The sequence below is a fragment of the Rhinoderma darwinii genome, chromosome 9 (assembly GCF_050947455.1).
Source record: "Rhinoderma darwinii isolate aRhiDar2 chromosome 9, aRhiDar2.hap1, whole genome shotgun sequence".
Classification (NCBI taxonomy): domain Eukaryota; kingdom Metazoa; phylum Chordata; class Amphibia; order Anura; family Rhinodermatidae; genus Rhinoderma; species Rhinoderma darwinii.
In genome coordinates, this window is record NC_134695.1 from 88,872,734 (window position 1) to 88,890,189 (window position 17,456).

At 43.9% G+C, this 17,456-nt stretch overlaps 2 protein-coding genes across 4 annotated transcripts in view; one reads left to right on the forward strand and one right to left on the reverse strand.

Annotated features, from left to right (window-relative positions):
- ANKRD27 (ankyrin repeat domain 27) overlaps window positions 1-6,223 on the reverse strand; it is a 48,141-nt gene extending 41,918 nt beyond the window's left edge. For 2 of the 3 annotated variants that reach the window (XM_075838432.1, XM_075838429.1), the window contains exon 1: window positions 6,139-6,223. The gene's annotated coding sequence lies outside the window, so the exon portion shown is untranslated. Of the gene's footprint in view, window positions 1-6,000; window positions 6,081-6,138 lie in introns of those variants that run through there. The other variant, XM_075838430.1, reaches the window with a different exon arrangement.
- Window positions 6,224-6,792: 569 nt separating this feature from the next.
- Window positions 6,793-9,082, forward strand: RGS9BP (regulator of G protein signaling 9 binding protein). Its single transcript, XM_075837111.1, has one exon. It carries the CDS (start codon window positions 7,229-7,231, stop codon window positions 7,940-7,942), a length of 714 nt encoding a protein of 237 aa, XP_075693226.1. The 5' UTR covers window positions 6,793-7,228; the 3' UTR covers window positions 7,943-9,082.
- The last annotated feature ends 8,374 nt before the right edge of the window (window positions 9,083-17,456 follow it).

The window sequence follows — 17,456 nt, forward strand, 5'->3', positions numbered from 1 at the left end:
CATATAGACTGGGAGGGAAATGACACTTACTATGGGGGGGGGGGGAGCCTGAAGATCTGCTATAACGTGTACACCAGAAAATAAAACTAGAAGACTCCCGTATCCGGAATACCAAATCGTTGGGCATTTGCAAGCCCCTCCCAGTTCTAAATAGGGACGTCCCCCAGAATACAAAATCTGCATAAACTCCACCCCTTTTTAAAGGTCTGGTTGTGGGATAGTCCTGCAAAAAAATGCAAATATAACCTTACGCCATGCGAAACGGGCATCGGATATATAACAGCATGAGGGATATTTGTAATAAAAAACGAATGACTCATTTAAAAAGAACAAAAATTGCAGCCGGGTGACGCCATTCCGGTTCGTTTGCCATCGGCCAGATGGCCCGGTGGGAAGGAAGTTATTTGGTTGATCGGCCTTTTGTTTTGGGCTGGGGGATTACACATGACGAATAACTAGCTGTAAGCCTCTTACTGCCGGCACGAGCGCAGCTGCCACAAAAGAACGGGGACAATTTCTAGCCGCTTCCAATGGCACCGCCGGTTACGCCATGACCCCAATTTCCAGAGTCCCACAATGCACCCTGATTGTTTTTGTTCTTATAAGTCCTGAGCGTTGTGAATGGGACTTATATTCGCTCTTTTCCTCCCGTTGGGCATCTCTTGAGAAGAACGAGGCCAGAAAGTGAAGGGTTAAACGTCGAAATAATTTAGAGCCATGAAAGGCAGAAAAGCTTCTTCCATTAACAATGGTCTGCGGCGATCACTTAAGTTTGAGATTTAACAATTGCATTGAAATCTGAAGCATTTTCGAGGGCTCGGGGGGAGGAACGGCAATTAAGATTTTTTTTGCTTTTCAATTAGAAGCCGCAGTTTCCGTGTAAGGGTTAAATCTATTTTCCGAATGAACCGGATTCCAGTGCAGCAGCATCCAAAGACAGCGCAGAGAAGACAGTAATGAAGCTCCCTGATAGCCGGGCATGCTGGGAGTTGTAGTTTCACAACGGCTGGGGAGCCACAGGTTGCAGACCCCTGATCTACAGAAACAAAACCTAAACTACACATTTAGAATCATGGCATCCGGTGTGAAAATAATTGGGTCCCTGTACCTGTCCTCAAAAGAACACAGACACCCTGACCATGAAAATCTGTACAGACCTTGTCACAGCTGAGGGTTTGTTACAGTTGTATCCAAAATAGAAAATACATTTTGAGCTAAATACATCAGTAGTACAAATCTCTCCACCATCCTGATAGTTTGCAACAATGTATCAGTCTGGAGTTCAAAGAGAATGGTCTAGACTGGATACAGTTGTAGCAAACCCTCAGCTGTGAGAACTATTAGGCCCTGTTCCCATCTATGTTGCAGATCCTGTCATTTTTGCTAAACATAACAGCGCAGCATGTAGCAACATTCCGGAAAAAAAAAATCACCGAATCCATTAAAGTCAATGGGTTCAGTCAGGCGCCGTTGGTTTCCGGCATGCGACGGATCCAGGGCTTCCAGTATTCTCGTTGTTCTATGACAGAACAACGAAAACCCGAGGCGCAGATGTGAACACAGCCTTAGATCTCTACAGATTTTCAGTCTCTGGAGGTAACACAGGTTTCCATTCACTGACAGCAAGCAGACATCTTAAAATGGTGAGAAAGTGAAGCAAAGTATATTAGAATGTTACAGGACTTTTCTTTATGCAATGATTAAAGGGGCTGTCCAGGATTACAAAAACATGGCTGCTTTCTGCTAAAAACAGCGCTACATCTAATCCACAGGTTGTGTGCGGTATTGCAGTTCAGACGTATTTACTTCAATGGAGCCGAGTTGTAATTTGAGCTGCAATACCAGACACAACCTATGGACAAGTGTGGCACTGTTTTGGAAGAGAGCAGCCATGTTTTTCTACATAAAATCTTGTGTGTGCAACGCTTTGTAACGGTGACATTCAGGCCTATGCTACACGATGACTATTGGTACCTGACCCTGCAGCAGTAGGGAACGCCTGCAGATGACGTTTGTCCCACGTAGGACGCCATGGCCAAGATACAATCACACTGGGTCGTGCACCATAAGTCATCCTCTAGTCCTAGCCGAAGCTGCACCAAAAGTTGCAGTCGAGTATGAATTACAATTTATAAAAGGGAAGAGCGGCCAAGACGTTAAAACAAATACAAACGTAACTGTGCAAGAAAAGTCTCATTCCGATTGAGTGTAATATTATGAGATTTGGGTCACATGGTTGTCCTGCGCCCGGGATCCCTTGGTCATAGTCGACGACTAACATTTTCAGACCAATGTGGAATAAACCTGAAGTGTCGGGATATACGGAATTTGCGGTTTCCACAAGAGAACAGGATTCTCCTGCAGCGCCCCCATCTTATAGGTGCGCCATGGTGAGAAGACACGCTGGCACCGCATGAAGATGACCCATTAACGGCTGCACTCTAGCGGCGCTTCTCTTGGCACAGCACCAACAAAGGATAAATTATTTACACCCTTGAACTCCCAGAATTCCCGGATTCTCAGCAGCTCTGACCCAATTGACAAAAGATTAAAACAAAAAAAAAATACTTTTACAAGTATCTAAATATTTGAAGACTCTGCCGAAAATAGAACAGTTGAAAGGGGACAAAGTAGTGTCATGAGAAAGAGCTGCTCCGGGATTGCTGCCATTTCAATGACAAATTTCATCCTGAACCTCTGAATTCATGAACAGAATGCCAGAACTGCAGTGTACACCGACACACGGATAGCTGTTTTGAGGGGAGCAGTGGACTGTAATTTTGAACAACAATATGCCATTCAAGACCTGCGTAAAGCTGAATGAGAACACCTATAGGCACTGTAATGGCGGCTATTAGCGAGCGTCACCCACCGTCCGTGTAAGAGAACAAGAGAAATTTAGAAACCGATATTAAAAGAATTCATATTCAGCAAATAACATTTCCAAGTAATTGCCGGGTATTGTGTTTTTAGCGGGCGTTTTCCCCTACACGGTCAGTTATTGTGGCAATGTAAAGGAAAAGTAGTATTACATGGAGACCACCAGAATGCAGAGCGAGTGCAGCACAGCGCCAAAAAGTGAAACCCACCCACCCAGCAACGTAAGGCCCCATGCACACGACCGTAGAGGTCATCCGTAATTACGACATTCATTTCTATGGCCGACGGACATCTTCCCGTATATTTTCGGAAAGGTATCTGGGCAGTAGAAAGCTTCCGTAAAAAGTAGGACATGTCCTATTTTTTTTATTTTACGGACCGTGCTCCCATACTTTAAAATGGGAGCACGGCTCGCAAATGCGGACGACTGTCCGCAGCCGTACTCGCGAACCAGGATTAAGACTACGGCCGTGAGTATGGGGCCTAAAAGCCCTGTCGACCATTTCTAAAGCAGACAACCCTCTGTATGGCCCTATATGTGCACTGCATGGCACTATTTATATGGAACTTCTGGCACTATTTACTCGGGCATGGCATTATTAAGGCACAGGATGGCACTATTTATATGACCACTTTCGGGCACCACATGTTCCCTGTAAAGCACTATTTATATGGTCACTTTCTGGCACTGTATGTCATTATTTATATGGTCACTTTCTGGCACTGTATGTCATTATTTATATGGTCACTTTCTGGCACTACATGTTCCCTGTAAAGCACCATTTATATGGTCACTTTCTGGCAATATTTATATGATCACTTTCTGGCACCACATGTTCCCTGTAAAGCACTATTTATATGGTCACTTTCTGGCACCACATGTTCCCTGTAAAGCACTATTTATATGGTCACTTTCTGGCAATATTTATATGGTCACTTTCTGGCACTAATGTGGCAGTGTATGGCATTATTTATATGGTACATTTCTTGCACTAAATGTCCACTGTATAGTACTATTTATATGGTCACTTTCTTGAATAATGTGGCACTATTTATTTAGTCCCTTTCTGGCACTGTATGGCATTATTAACATGGTCCCTTTCTGGATTATGTATACAGTCTCTTTCTGGCATAATGTGGCACTCCATGGTACAATTTCACTGGTCACTTTTTGGCACTGCACATCCACTGTACGGCACTGAATGCATGCCACCATCTGGTCTCTACGTGGCACGTTTTATATTAACACCGTCTGGCACCATCTATAGATGAGCAATAGTTATACTATTACATCACGGCATTGCTATTCATGCAGATACGTGAGCGCCATCACAGAGCGATACAGCAGGTAGCGGAATACACGAGGAAGAAGCCGTGGAGACTCACATATGATCAGCTCAGAAGAAAAGGATCACCCTCCTGGCAAAGTCTCTGCTAAAAGTATCCCGTCTGTGCGAATTATTAGGCTGTGTTCACACAGAGTTTTTTGCAGGAGGAAAATTCCTCCTGCAAAAACTGCTCCAGACGGTTTTTGCACAGTGGTTTGACAAAAACTCGTCAAAACACTCGTCGAGGTTTTTTTTTCCTCTTTCTGACTGATTGAAATGGGGTTTTGGAGACCGAAACCGCCTCAAGATGGGTCATGATGCTTCTTTTTACCGCGACGCATTTTTTTTTTACTCGCGGTAAAAAAACTTGTCCAACTCCCATTGAAATCAATGGGAGGCATTTTCGGGCGGTTTTTGAGGAGTTTTTTGGCGCGGTTTCCGCGTCAAAAAACTTGTCAAAAAACTCTGTGTGAACAGGGCCTTACAGAGAAAAACGATGGCGCCACCGCGTCTGAGCAATGGAAAACCGGCACAAATCCACCGCAGTGACCCCCATTATCCGGACACTGTAGACCTACTTAGCTGCCTCCGTATCTGCCTAGAACCTGGCGGCAACACAGTAGTCGATGGGACATCGCAGTCACAACCTTTCGTGTTTTGAGTGGAATAGCGTTTTACCCGCTTTTTCACATCGCAAACATTTTTCTTTGCAACACAGTCATTACGGGCCCATTCGTTTCTATGGCCGACGGACACCTTGCCGTATATTTACGGGAAGGGGTCCGTGCCGTAGAAACATGGCGAAAAAAATAGGACATGTCCTATTTTTTTTATTTTAATGACCGTGCTGCCATACTTTATAATGTGAGCACGGCCTGTAAAAACTGCCATCTGTCCGGGGCCGGCCGTGCCCGCAGAGTTTAACTGGCTAAAAAAAACAAACACCAAAGCGACCCCGTGCTGCAACTGCAAAAACCGCTACTGACCAAACAAAAACAATAAACGTAAAAAACTTTGTGTGTGAGGTTTCCCTTAAAGGGGCGTCGTCAATACTTAAATGGATGATCCTGTAACCTATACCAACTACTAAAACAAAAGGCCGGAGTCTACCTCACGCCTCCCAAATAAAGTGGATTGCGGCCGACAGGGAACAGCGCCCAATAGAGTACAGCAGCCCCTTCTCTGTAGTGGTCAGTGGGGCCCCAGTTTTTGTGTCCCCCGATGATCAGACGTTTATGGCACAGTCTATTGATAAGCGGTGTCTGTCTGGAGGGAGAACCTTTTTAATGAAATGTCTGACAAAATATATATTTAAAAAAATAAAAATAAAAAGCCCTGTAAATAGAAGACGGTGACTTGTCTCGCAGTGGTGAACAGCATCCACTTCTAAGTGATAAGCGGCAATGGCAGCGATGTATTATTTAAAGGGCAACCTCATCAGGGATAAGCGTATTTTTATCAAAGTCGCATCACGTGACCACAATCGCGACGCACAGATGACCAAACAGCCATGCCCTTGCACCCAGTAATCAAGAGTAGTCGCCCCCGAGGAGTTTCTGCAGCAGCTGAGTGATACGTGCCAATAGCAACTATGTATAACATAAAGGGGAACTCCAACAGGGATAAGAGTACCCTATTGAATGGGTCGACCACGTGACCACAATCGCAACGCACAGGTGACCAAATAGTCCTGACAGAGTAGTCACCCCAAGTCTCGGCCTCATGAGCTTCTGCAGCAGCTACATTCCAGCTTTGAACAAACCAAATAATTTTAAGGGATTCACCACCCAACCTGATGTTTGGAGCTACACCCAGACTTGGACTCTGTGGCCCTGTCACATGACCCTCATAGGGCTCCTCAAAGTGGACAGGTCACAAGGAGAGTAGAAGGCCCTTCACCTAGTGACGTAATTAAAGTTCCAGTACTCACTCAGCACGGGGACATGTCGCTGCCCACTTCTCCGCAGGAGCCGCTCTCTTTTACCCCAGCACTCCGGAGCATAGCACAGAGCTGGACGGACAACACTGCAGGTAACCAATGAACAGGCGTATCAATATGACTGACATTCCCATTAGCCAATCGAAAGGAGTTAGGGGAGTGTTCGCTGTATACTGAGGCTCTAGAGGGCGTGGAAACGATTACGTCACTGACACGCAAATGCCGGCGGCCATCTTTGATCATGGAAAACGAAATCCTTCATTTTTGACAGCAAACAGATGAAAAGCATGTGTTTAGCTACTATTTTTTAGAGATACAGTTTATAATATAGACAGTATAATTATTTTGAAGAAATGAAGTCAGAGATACAAAATAAGTATAGGCCATACATTTTAATGGCCAAATGACTAAAATAAAAATGATGACAAATGATGAGTTAGGTCTCTTTATCAGACATGGTAACTGAAGAGTCATCTATTTCTACTCAAACCCTATATAATTCCTATGACATTTGAGGTGAAAATTTGACTAAACTCCACTTTGCCCTTAGCAAAGATGGCGGCGGAAGAGTTAGAGTAGGTCACATGTCGTCCCCCCCCCCTTCTTTGGCGTGTTGTCCTCACGTGACTCCTGCAGGTGGTAGCTATTCCAGGCTGTGCAGAGCTGAAAGCTGGATGTATGGACAGCTCCTTGCTGACTACCAGGAGGCTGCAGCCAAGGACTCTGGATTTCTATGGAGCTGGATGCAGGAATGAAGACCAGAGGATGGATTTGGGACATAGCTGTAAATTCATACAAATTTGAAACTCTAGAAGAACCTATTGACATGGATTATTTTTATTGCACGACAAGAGCAATGCATCTTCTCAATAGCGTTTGACTTCCAGAATAGTATTGCATTCTATGCACAAACCATCATGTTCTTCCAATGCCAAAATATGAAAAACTTCCAAAATTCCCCACGGACAGTCTCATAAGTATGTTTCGGATGGATATATTTTAAGGGTCCTGTCCCTTCAGCAGTATTTGAGGATTCCACCAGTTTCCCTATTGGTTGGGATTGCAAAGTTCCTAAGAGGAGATGTTGAAGGAGGAGTGCAAGGCGTTACTGGATGCTCTGAATAAGGTGACGGCATGCTACAGACATCTGGTACTGACCATAGGTGGCACCGCGGACTCCCAGAACCTACGGGAGGAGTTGAAGAAGACTCGGCAGAAAGCCCAGGAGTTAGCAGTGGCCAATAGAAACAAGCTGACGAGCACTCTCAAGGACACCAGTCTTGGTAAAGAAGACAAGGCTGAGTTTGAGAGGCTATGGGTCATATTTTCTACTTGCATGGACCTCCTAGAGACGGATATGAGAAGAGCTCTCGAGCTCGGTCAAGAGTTCCCATTAAACATACCCAAAAAGCACATTATACAGACTGGCATGAGCGGGGGTACATCAGGGGTGGCCGCAAGGGCCATGAGCGTTCAGAACATGAAATATGATGGGGAGCACAACATTGATGTGATGGACCTCAAGGACCTGGAGAATGAGATCAAACAAGTAGATGAGATGATGCACGAGATGGAGATGAAAGTTGGTGTTCCCCAATGGACAGTGGAAGCCAAGCAGAATCCAGGAGCCGAACTCAAGTGTGCAACCAGCGCCGGCGCATCGTCTCCCGGCACCATATCTACAGAAGAGCACAAAGCCATTTGTGACCTCAGTAAACTTTTGGCTGGGGTGGTCTTTAGTGCAGTCCTGATTATTGCCATCGTATTGGCTGTTTGTGTGGTCAAACTATCTTGAGCCCAGAAGTTATTTTCCTGGATCGTCAGAGCACCGTTATGCAATTTTTTATTTTTTTTTTGCATTTAGCCAAAATGTTCTAATTGAACATGACCCAAAGTCCCATTGACCCGGCACCCAGCGGAAGGACCAATCATTGGGTAACATTATTATATTTGGTATGTTGACATAATGGAACCTGCTGCTGATGGACCCAACCTGACCCCAAATATTTGTTGTAGACCTTTTAATCCAGATTTACCATCCATCACCCCATCTGCCAACTGCACTGATCTACGGGAGGATCCCAGCTGCTTTTCCAGATCGTTTTCTTTATGCAACTATTAACCTTTTCCTACATAACTTTTATATTTTTAGCTTTTTTTTTTTTTTACTTTAGGTTGTGCACGACAAAAGATTTAGGTTTGGAAGATCGCTTGATCGGTAGATTTCATACCAAATGAAATGCCATCTTTCCGTTTGCACTAGCACCACTAAATCCTTAAAGCGACGGTGTTAACCATTTCATTGCAAGGCATATACTGACCCCCGCAGGCAGCTAAAAGGTCCACGCGCTGTGGAGAGTAAGCACGTCTGCATGCATGCTTTGTCTTTGTGCATTGCCTTTACAGGAGATCCCTACTTCCCGGTCATCCAACAGATGAAAATACTGTTCTCATGAGACACTAACCTACGTACAACGCGGGACGTTATAATTATAATAACCTTGGAACTAACAGTCTTCCATACAAGCCCGGCACAGCTATTGTTAATAGGAGGTTTATGCAGGGCTTGTTATATAAGAATGATATGGCTTCCTAGAGACGTGGTTGCCTTGCAATCCTTATGCAATACAACAGTGGGGGGCGCCACATAGGGCTTGGGAAATAATCCTTTATATACCGAATAGTCACAGCAATTATTGTATCCTCATCATAGCTGTGCTTTATTGTTGATGACACAAGTCTAGATAGAAGATACAGAAATGTCTTAACAAAATGCAAAAATGGGTATTCCTTTATTCCCGCAAATATTTATTTTTTTCAATGACATATGATGCCAACCCAACCCCGCTCCAAAACTATAAGCCTATACTTATATGTATATAGAGGAAAATGGAATGCCCCTTCAAATTTTGATGTTTCGACCTATGCCTGATGTGACGATGTAAAACACAAAATTATCGGTATGTGATTTGCCGTGCGCCGTCGAATGCTTCCATGTACAGAACTTATGTTGTGACCATAAATAAATCTAACATATGCTGCTGTATTGTAAATGACAGAGGTTCTCGGGATTTGTAAATTGGGATAAATGAACTGAGCACATGTCGTTTTCTGACTTCCTAATGTACTATGTCTTAAAATTTGCTCCCCAAACTCTGATTTTGGGGGCCAAGATTACGGGGGCCAAGATTACAGGGGACAAGCACATTTCAGGTTTATAGAAATTAACATATTTCATGTATGGAGTTAAATATTATCTCAGCTGCTCCAATATACCACAGTAATGCTTTCCAAGTTACACTGACCGGTACTAGTAGCAGCTGGCAAAACTTCACCGGTACCAGTATTAGGTGGCAAAACTTCACCGGCACCAATAGTAGCGAGAAAGACTTTACCGGTACCAGTAGGAGCTGGCACAACTTCACCGGCACCTGTAGTAGCTGGGAAACTTTATTGCTACCAGTAGTAGTTGGCAAAACTTCACCGGTACCAGTATTAGGTGGCAAAACTTCACTGGTACCAGTATTAGGTGGAAAAACTTCACTGTCACAGGTAGCAGCTGGCAAAACTTCACAGGTACCAGTAGCAGCTGGCAAAACTTCACCGGCACCAGTATTGGGTGACAAAACTTCACCGGCACCAGTATTAGGTGGCAAAACTTCACCGGCACCAATAGTAGCGAGAAAGACTTTACCGGTACCAGTAGGAGCTGGCACAACTTCACCGGCACCTGTAGTAGCTGGGAAACTTTATTGCTACCAGTAGTAGTTGGCAAAACTTCACCGGTACCAGTATTAGGTGGCAAAACTTCACTGGTACCAGTATTAGGTGGAAAAACTTCACTGTCACAAGTAGCAGCTGGCAAAACTTCACAGGTACCAGTAGCAGCTGGCAAAACTTCACCGGCACCAGTATTAGGTGACAAAACTTCACCGGCACCAGTATTAGGTGACAAAACTTCACCGGCACCAATAGTAGCGAGAAAGACTTTACCCGTACCAGTAGGAGCTGGCACAACTTCACTGGCACCAGTAGTAGCTGGCACAACTTCACCGGCACCAGTAGCAGCTAGCAAAACGTTACCGGTACCAGTAGTAGCTAGAGAAACTTCACCGGTACCAGTAGTAGCTGGGAAACTTCACCGGTACCAGTAGTAGCTGGCCAAACGTCACTGGTACTAGGAGTAACTGGCAAAACATCACTGGTACTAGGAGTAACTGGCAAAACATCACTGGTACTAGGAGTAACTGGCCAAACGTCACTGGTACTAGGAGTAACTGGCAAAACGTCACTGGTACTAGGAGTAACTGGCTAAACTTCACCGGTACCAGTAGTAACTGGGAAACTTTACTGGTACAAGTAGTAACTGGCAAAACGTCACTGGCACTATTAGTAACTGGCGGAACTTCACGGTACCAGTAGTAGCTGGGAAACTTTATTGGTACCAGTAGTAGTTGGCAAAACTTCACCGGTACCAGTAGTAGCTGGAAAAAAGTCACTGGTACTTGGAGTAACTGGCTAAACTTCACCGGTACTAGTAGTAACTGGGAAACCTTACTGGTACAGGTAGTAACAGGCAAAACGTCACTGGTACTATTAGTAACTGGCGAAACTTCACCGGTACCAATAGTAGCAAAGCTGTGTGTTAAATAGGTTGTCCACCCAGGACAACCCCATGTGTGGGGCAGCAGTCCCAAGAGTTAGCTGATTGCCGGTGGTCAATAAAAACTGCTGATTTGTTCACATTTCCCCTTGTTGCGCCCAGGGAGAGCGGCGGCACTTTCTAGCATGTCTGCACCCTTGGCAATAAAGGAGGTTCGGACGTCTCCCCCATTTTGTCCATATGCGCAGCGGTTGTTCTGAGCGGACAGCCCTTTAAATACGTAAAATTAGATTTATGAAGCAAACCGCACCAGAATTCTGGTGCAAAAAAAGTGGAGCCTAATTTTTTATGTATTTTAGACACTATTTGCACTTTCCTCAACAGTTGAGTTAAAAATGATCTAGAAAAATGGGCTGGCTAAGAAAAGCTGTAAAATTTGCTAAATTTATTGATGCTATGAGCAATATTTTTGTTCAACGTTATGGTGTAAAGTACACCGCCATTAGATGGAGTAAGGCAGAGGAATCTAAGGCTTCGTTCACATCAGCGTCAGGGCTCCGTTCCGACGTTCCGTCGCAGCTTTCCGGCGAAACGGAGCCCTGACTGACACAAACTGAAACCAAAGATTTCCGTTTCCATCACCACTGATTTCAATGGTGACGGATCCGGTGCCAATGGTTTCAGTTTATCTCCCTTGTGCAAGGGTTCTGTCGTTTTGACGGGATGAATACCGAATACCCAGACGCAGATGTGAACATAGCCTAACATGTTTAGTGAGCTGCGACAGATTTATAATGCCTGCGCCATTTTGATAAATTTGCTGCAATTTACATTGTTTTCCCTACTTTCCCCTGATATGATCTGAGCCCTCATTTTGGCTGGATGTATAGGAAACATATACGTAAAATCCTGCTGCGTATATATGCCGGGGGGGGGGGGATTTAAAAAAACAAACAGTTTTTATTGACCATAACAACCAATTACAGCGCAGCTTTCATTTTTCAAGAGCATTATGAGATATGAAAGCTGCGCTGTGATTGGTTGCTATGGACAACACAGACAGTTTTTCTTTTACAGTTTCATAAATCTGCCCCTTATATAAGTAGGTTAGAGAACTACACTTGCTCAGTTATTTGAGTCATACTTACTAAATCCTGGGGAACTCCTTCTCTTTAACCTTGCTTAGTGGCAGTAGCCATTTTGTTTGTTTGAGAGACTATGTTCGTGTTGCCCATTGCAACCAATCAGTGCCTACGTGTCATTTTCTCAGTGCGGTTTAGAATATGTAAGCTCATCTCTGGTTGCTATGGGCAACAAGGCCCTGTACGAAACTACATGGGGCCCTGTATGCGCCATTTTGTGCCTCTATTGTATCACAGGTTTCTGATGTATGACTAGTCCTAATCATGTAGAGGAAGCAATTGTATATGGAGGGGCCTGGCAGATACGACGTCAGAAAAGGCATTGTGTAGGGTTGGCGCTCTAGCTTGGGGTCCCATTGGGGGTCTTATGTGCGTCTGCCTTTGGTTTTATGTAACATAGCACAACACAACCTGTTAAGTCCCAGAAGTTGGGACTGCACTGTGACTTTTGCTGTGTAATGAATTGTGCCACGGTGCCAACTCATTGCGCCAGCACTTCAGCTCTAGCTAAACATAGTTCGCATGGTGCTTTGTCCCTTTTGCGCAGCAACATTAAGTCATCTCGCAACGCAGCCGCACTTTTTCTTGGCTGGGCCTTGCTCAACAAAAGTCGCCTTGGTATAACTATGCTTTATGTATAGTGAAGGTAAAAAGTAGCCGACCTCTGAACTTTTAAGATTTTGCTTTTATAGCCATTCCAAATATTTGGGAATTGTTTACCGAATTCCCAATATATAGTATAACGTAGGAATAACATTAGAAAGCGGATCTGTCACCTCTCCTGACAGGTCTATTTTTAGTAAATACTTGTATTGCCCATAAAAGAATAATTCTGGGGCTTTTTTTTTTTTTTTTTTAGAACTCGTGCTGTTCCTCTGTTATTCCTCCTAGAAATTTATGAATAAATTGACAACTGGGTGTTTCTATTCCCCTTGTCAAAGGGGCGTGTTACAGTCTCAGGGTAAGGCCACACGGAGCGGCCCTGACATGGTCGCGACGTGGCCAACAACCGCGCTGGCACCATGTTCGGCGTGGCTGTCAAATACCCTTTTAATTGTCGCGCAATAATGCGGGTAAAACGTCCCTTTATCTGCAAAATCGTGCGGCCATTAATTAATACACCCTTTATGGCCGCACGATTTTGTTGCAGGTAAAGGGCCGTTTTACCTGCAATAACGCGCAGCCATTAACAGGGTGTTTGACAGCCGCGCCGAACATGGGGACGGCGCGGTTGTTGGCTGCATCACAACCGTGTCATGGCCGCTCTGCCTGGCCTTACCCTCACTCTGTCAGCACTGATTGGACATTGTCAGTCTGTGTAGAGACACACCCCTAACTGGGAACACACCATTGTCAAATTATTCATACATTTCTAGGAGGAATAACAGAGGAACGACACAATGTAGAGTTATAAGAAAATATGCTCCAGAATTGTTATTTCACAGGGAATACAATGGTTTACTAAAATACACATGAGGTGACCGGTCCTCTTTAAATAACAGATTCCCCGTCCCACAAACCTATCCGGTGTAGCCCAATTTATGACGGTACGCCATTAATAAGACATCAATTTAACAAGCGGTCACCAGACTGAGCATGGGTGGTAATTATAGTATGTTATCGAATTGCTATTTAAAGGGTTTTTTCCAGTTTTATGTAAAATGAAAAGTTCTGCAACTTGCTAATATACTTTCCATTTCATTTCCTCACCCTTTTTAAAACACCTTGCTGTCAGTGAATGGAAACGTTCTCGCTTACATCCAGAGGTTTAAAAACGTGTCCTGATGATGATGTGCTGCTTGCACTTGTACGTATCTCATAAACACTGTACCAGAGCTCTGTCTTGAACGAGCCGTTCACCAGCACACGATCACATTGGGGTTTTGTTAACATGAATGTTTTCATTCACTGACAGCAAGCCAATATTTTAAAAAATGTTTGGGAATTCAAACAAAAAGTGTATTAGAAAGTTGCAGATCTTTTTTTCATATTACAACGATTTGGCTCTATTTATATAAAATCCCTCCATGGACCTGGCGCAAATTGGAGCACAGGAGAATAGTATTTTGACGCACAGAGCAAGAAATACCGCAGGGTTGACCAAACTGCATGAACTTTATATCAAGTGGTACGTTATATATGACGCGTACTATGATCTGCACCATTGCTGTAGTAATATAGATGTCATATATCGTGTGTGGGGATATTACCTGTATACAGTAGGGTATATAAGGATATGCAGAGAATCACACTAAGGCCCCGTTCACACAGGACGTATCTTGGGCTTCAGCACCGGTCCAGTGCTTGCCATAGACATTAATAAAAAGTGCGTGCACACACGCTGTGAATGGGGGACCATAAACCCTCATACTAGAGAATTGATGGGGTCCTAGCAGTTGCAACCCCATAGATCAGATTTTTAAGACACATCCTTTAAATAAAATACGACCCACAATCGCAGCAAGAAACATGACTCAAACGCGCGTCCTTGATGTCCTGTGTGTGTGAACGAGGCCTAAGGATGATAATGCAAATTGTACAAATTCATATGTTTATAAAATTTGACAATTGCCCCCCCTTCTGTATTGTTAGAAGGTGCCCCCAGATAATCATGTGTTTTCTGATGACGGGTCGCTTTAAGCTGTCGACAGGCAGATAAAAGGAGAAAAAAAGTTTGACGATGAATAATTGATACCGTGCTGCTTAATTATTAAAACTCATCTTCGTCTATAATTCTTCTGAGGTGGCGGCTGAACGGCAATCCCTGCATTCTCTATATGTTTCCTGCCATGGCGGAGACTCCTAAGCCGACATAATGGGGTAACCCCAATGTTAGGCCTCATGCCCACTTCAGTTATTTTCTTCAGTGTGCTACCCGTTTTTTTTACGGACAGCACACTGACACATTCATTTCTATGGGGACATGCGCACTTCTGTTGTTTTTACGGAACCCTTTGGCGGTTCCGGCAAAATTAGGACATGTCTGTCCTAATACGGAACAGTCTCGGCTATTTCATTCATTTGGTCCATTGAAACAACGGACCGCGCTCGGAAGCCATCCGTGTGCGGTCCGTGTTTCTCGGATCTGTCGTTAGCGGCCGTACGACATCCAATGGAAGTGTGTATGAGGCAATGCAGACATGCAGATGTAATGCCCAACGGCCGCCTCACTAGGTGGGACGGGCGTGGTGGGACCCCTGTACACAACATAAGTACCGGGACCGGCATCTGTCAGACATTTATGGTCATCCTGTAGCTATGCCGTAGAGGAATACCCCTTTAAAGGAGGTGTTTGGTTTAGAAAACCCATTTTCAAGGAGGTTCTCATTTGGGTCCACCATCAATTATCCAGTGGACACAGAGCGTCTCTCTGGAGGACCCAGTCTTTCCATGCAATACGTTAGGATGTAATGCATCAGTTCTCCAGCGGTGGCGCTGTGGAAAAATAGAACACTTGATGCCGAAATCCCCCATAAATGATTAGTGGGGCTACTTATTTTTGGGCACAATTCCAACAAAAAGGCATTGTACAAAGTGAACAACCCCTTTAAATCAAAAAGTAAGAGATTAATGCATCTCCATTCTAAAATGTTGAGGCCCGACAATCATGTGTGTCTTATATAAGCAAATGAGCACATGCATGTTATATGTCAACAATCTGCCATGCTAGTATGACGTTTCTTGTTTCACTCATTAGGCTTAAACAGACGTTTTAACGAATATTGTTCGGCAATTGCTTATTGGCAATCGCTTTGAGTAAACGGTCTTAACAAACTTGCAATATAAAACTATTCTATTCCCTCCACCTATACAGAAAATTATTTCCCTCCCTAATTCCAATAAGGCTGTATAGAAGAAAAGATTTGAAAGTCTGCCTCCTACAGCTAATATAGTGGTACTGCATCCAAAAAAAGTGTAGGAAAATTCCTCAATTATGTTCAACTAGAAGCAGAATTTTTGCCGAAACTACTGCCATGATATATAATATTTTCATTTTTTATTTTTTAGCTAAAAATGACTATTTGGCTTCTGCTAAGAACGCCAATTCACATTCGATCACTGTGGGGTTTCAGAACCCCCCCCCCCCCCGAATTCCTTATGTATTATTTATTTACTAATTACTTATATAAATTTGCTAATGTATTTAGAGAAAATTTAGTAAGCAATTTACTTTGGTCCATTTTATGTGGGTAATATTGTAGTATATTTATAATTTTGATTTTAGATATTTTTTTTTAACCTTGCATACGACACTGAGCTGCTCCATTCATATAATCACCCTCAAGAATACAGTAAAGCAGTGGTCTGCAATATGTGGTACTCCAAGTGATGCAAAACTACAACTCCCAGCATGCCCTGCTAGAGGTTGCAGTTTTGCAACAGCTGGAAAGAAATGCAGCAAGTGTCATGGCGGCCAAGGTGACCGACCGTCTGTGCCTGGTTGTTTAGTCATTGCTCTGGATTGAATGGAAGGACGTTTTCAGCACCAATGATATATATGTAGATGACAGACGGTGGACGCCTATAATCACGTTAATACGATATAAGAGGTAACCGTGTCTGGCACTTTATCCGCCTTATGTACTATTTATCTATATGTACTCCGTGGAATTCACCAGTGTACTGTGTCCATACGTGGGCCTGACACTCAGTCACTGTACAGGGTCCCGATTTTGGTTATTATGTGAAGTGTTAATAAAAACCGCTCTGCCTGTGATAATAAAGTTAACGACACCGAGTCTTTCATTAAGTGAATTAAATGATTTGTCAACATTATGATGACCGGACTGTTCGTTTCATGTTGGTTTCCTTCCTAAAGGGGATATCCTCGGGCAAGGAGGAACCCTTGTTCTCAATATCAGTGGGGATCCCGATAAAAATACATATGGGGAAATTCCTTTAAGAGTAGTTTTTTGTTTTTTTAGAATAACAGATCTGTCAACAGCAGCATACTGACTGTTTCCATGTAGCACCAGGTAACCTTTTTCTACCATGCAGAGTGAAAAATAAGTGAGGACGGTACAAAAAAAAAATGGAGATGAATTACAGAGATGTTGGATTTTACTACAGTTGAAGGCTATGTTCACACCTGCGTCGGAGGCTCTGTTAGGGGCCCCCATCGCAGATCCGGCAGGGTTTATCGGACCTATTAAAGTCAATGGGTTCTGTCGGCAACCAGCGGAGTCCGTTCTGCAAAGGAACCGTTGGTTTTATTATTCTGTTCTGCTCCTCTGACGCAGAAAAACAATGGAATGGCGCAACGCAGATGTGAACGAAGCCTAAGCTAGTCACAGGCAATCCAGCAAAAATGATCAAGTTGGTGGAGTCTGTAATCTCGGACCACCTCTTTTGGCGCTATGCAGAGATTTCTGCTACTGAAAATCGGACGCAACATTTCAGGAAACTTTGGTATTTCCAGTAAGGCTGGGTTCACACACCCTATTTACGGACGTAATTCGGGCGTTTTAGCCTCGAATAACGTCCGAAAATACGGCTCCAAAGCATCGGCACACATCTGCCCATTCATTTGAATGGGCTTTACGATGTTCTGTGCCGACGGTCAT

What these genes read in the sequence shown, in the direction of transcription:
- RGS9BP (XM_075837111.1), top strand. Translation starts at nt 7,229, where the DNA reads ATGTTGAAGGAGGAGTGCAAGGCGTTACTGGATGCTCTGAATAAGGTG.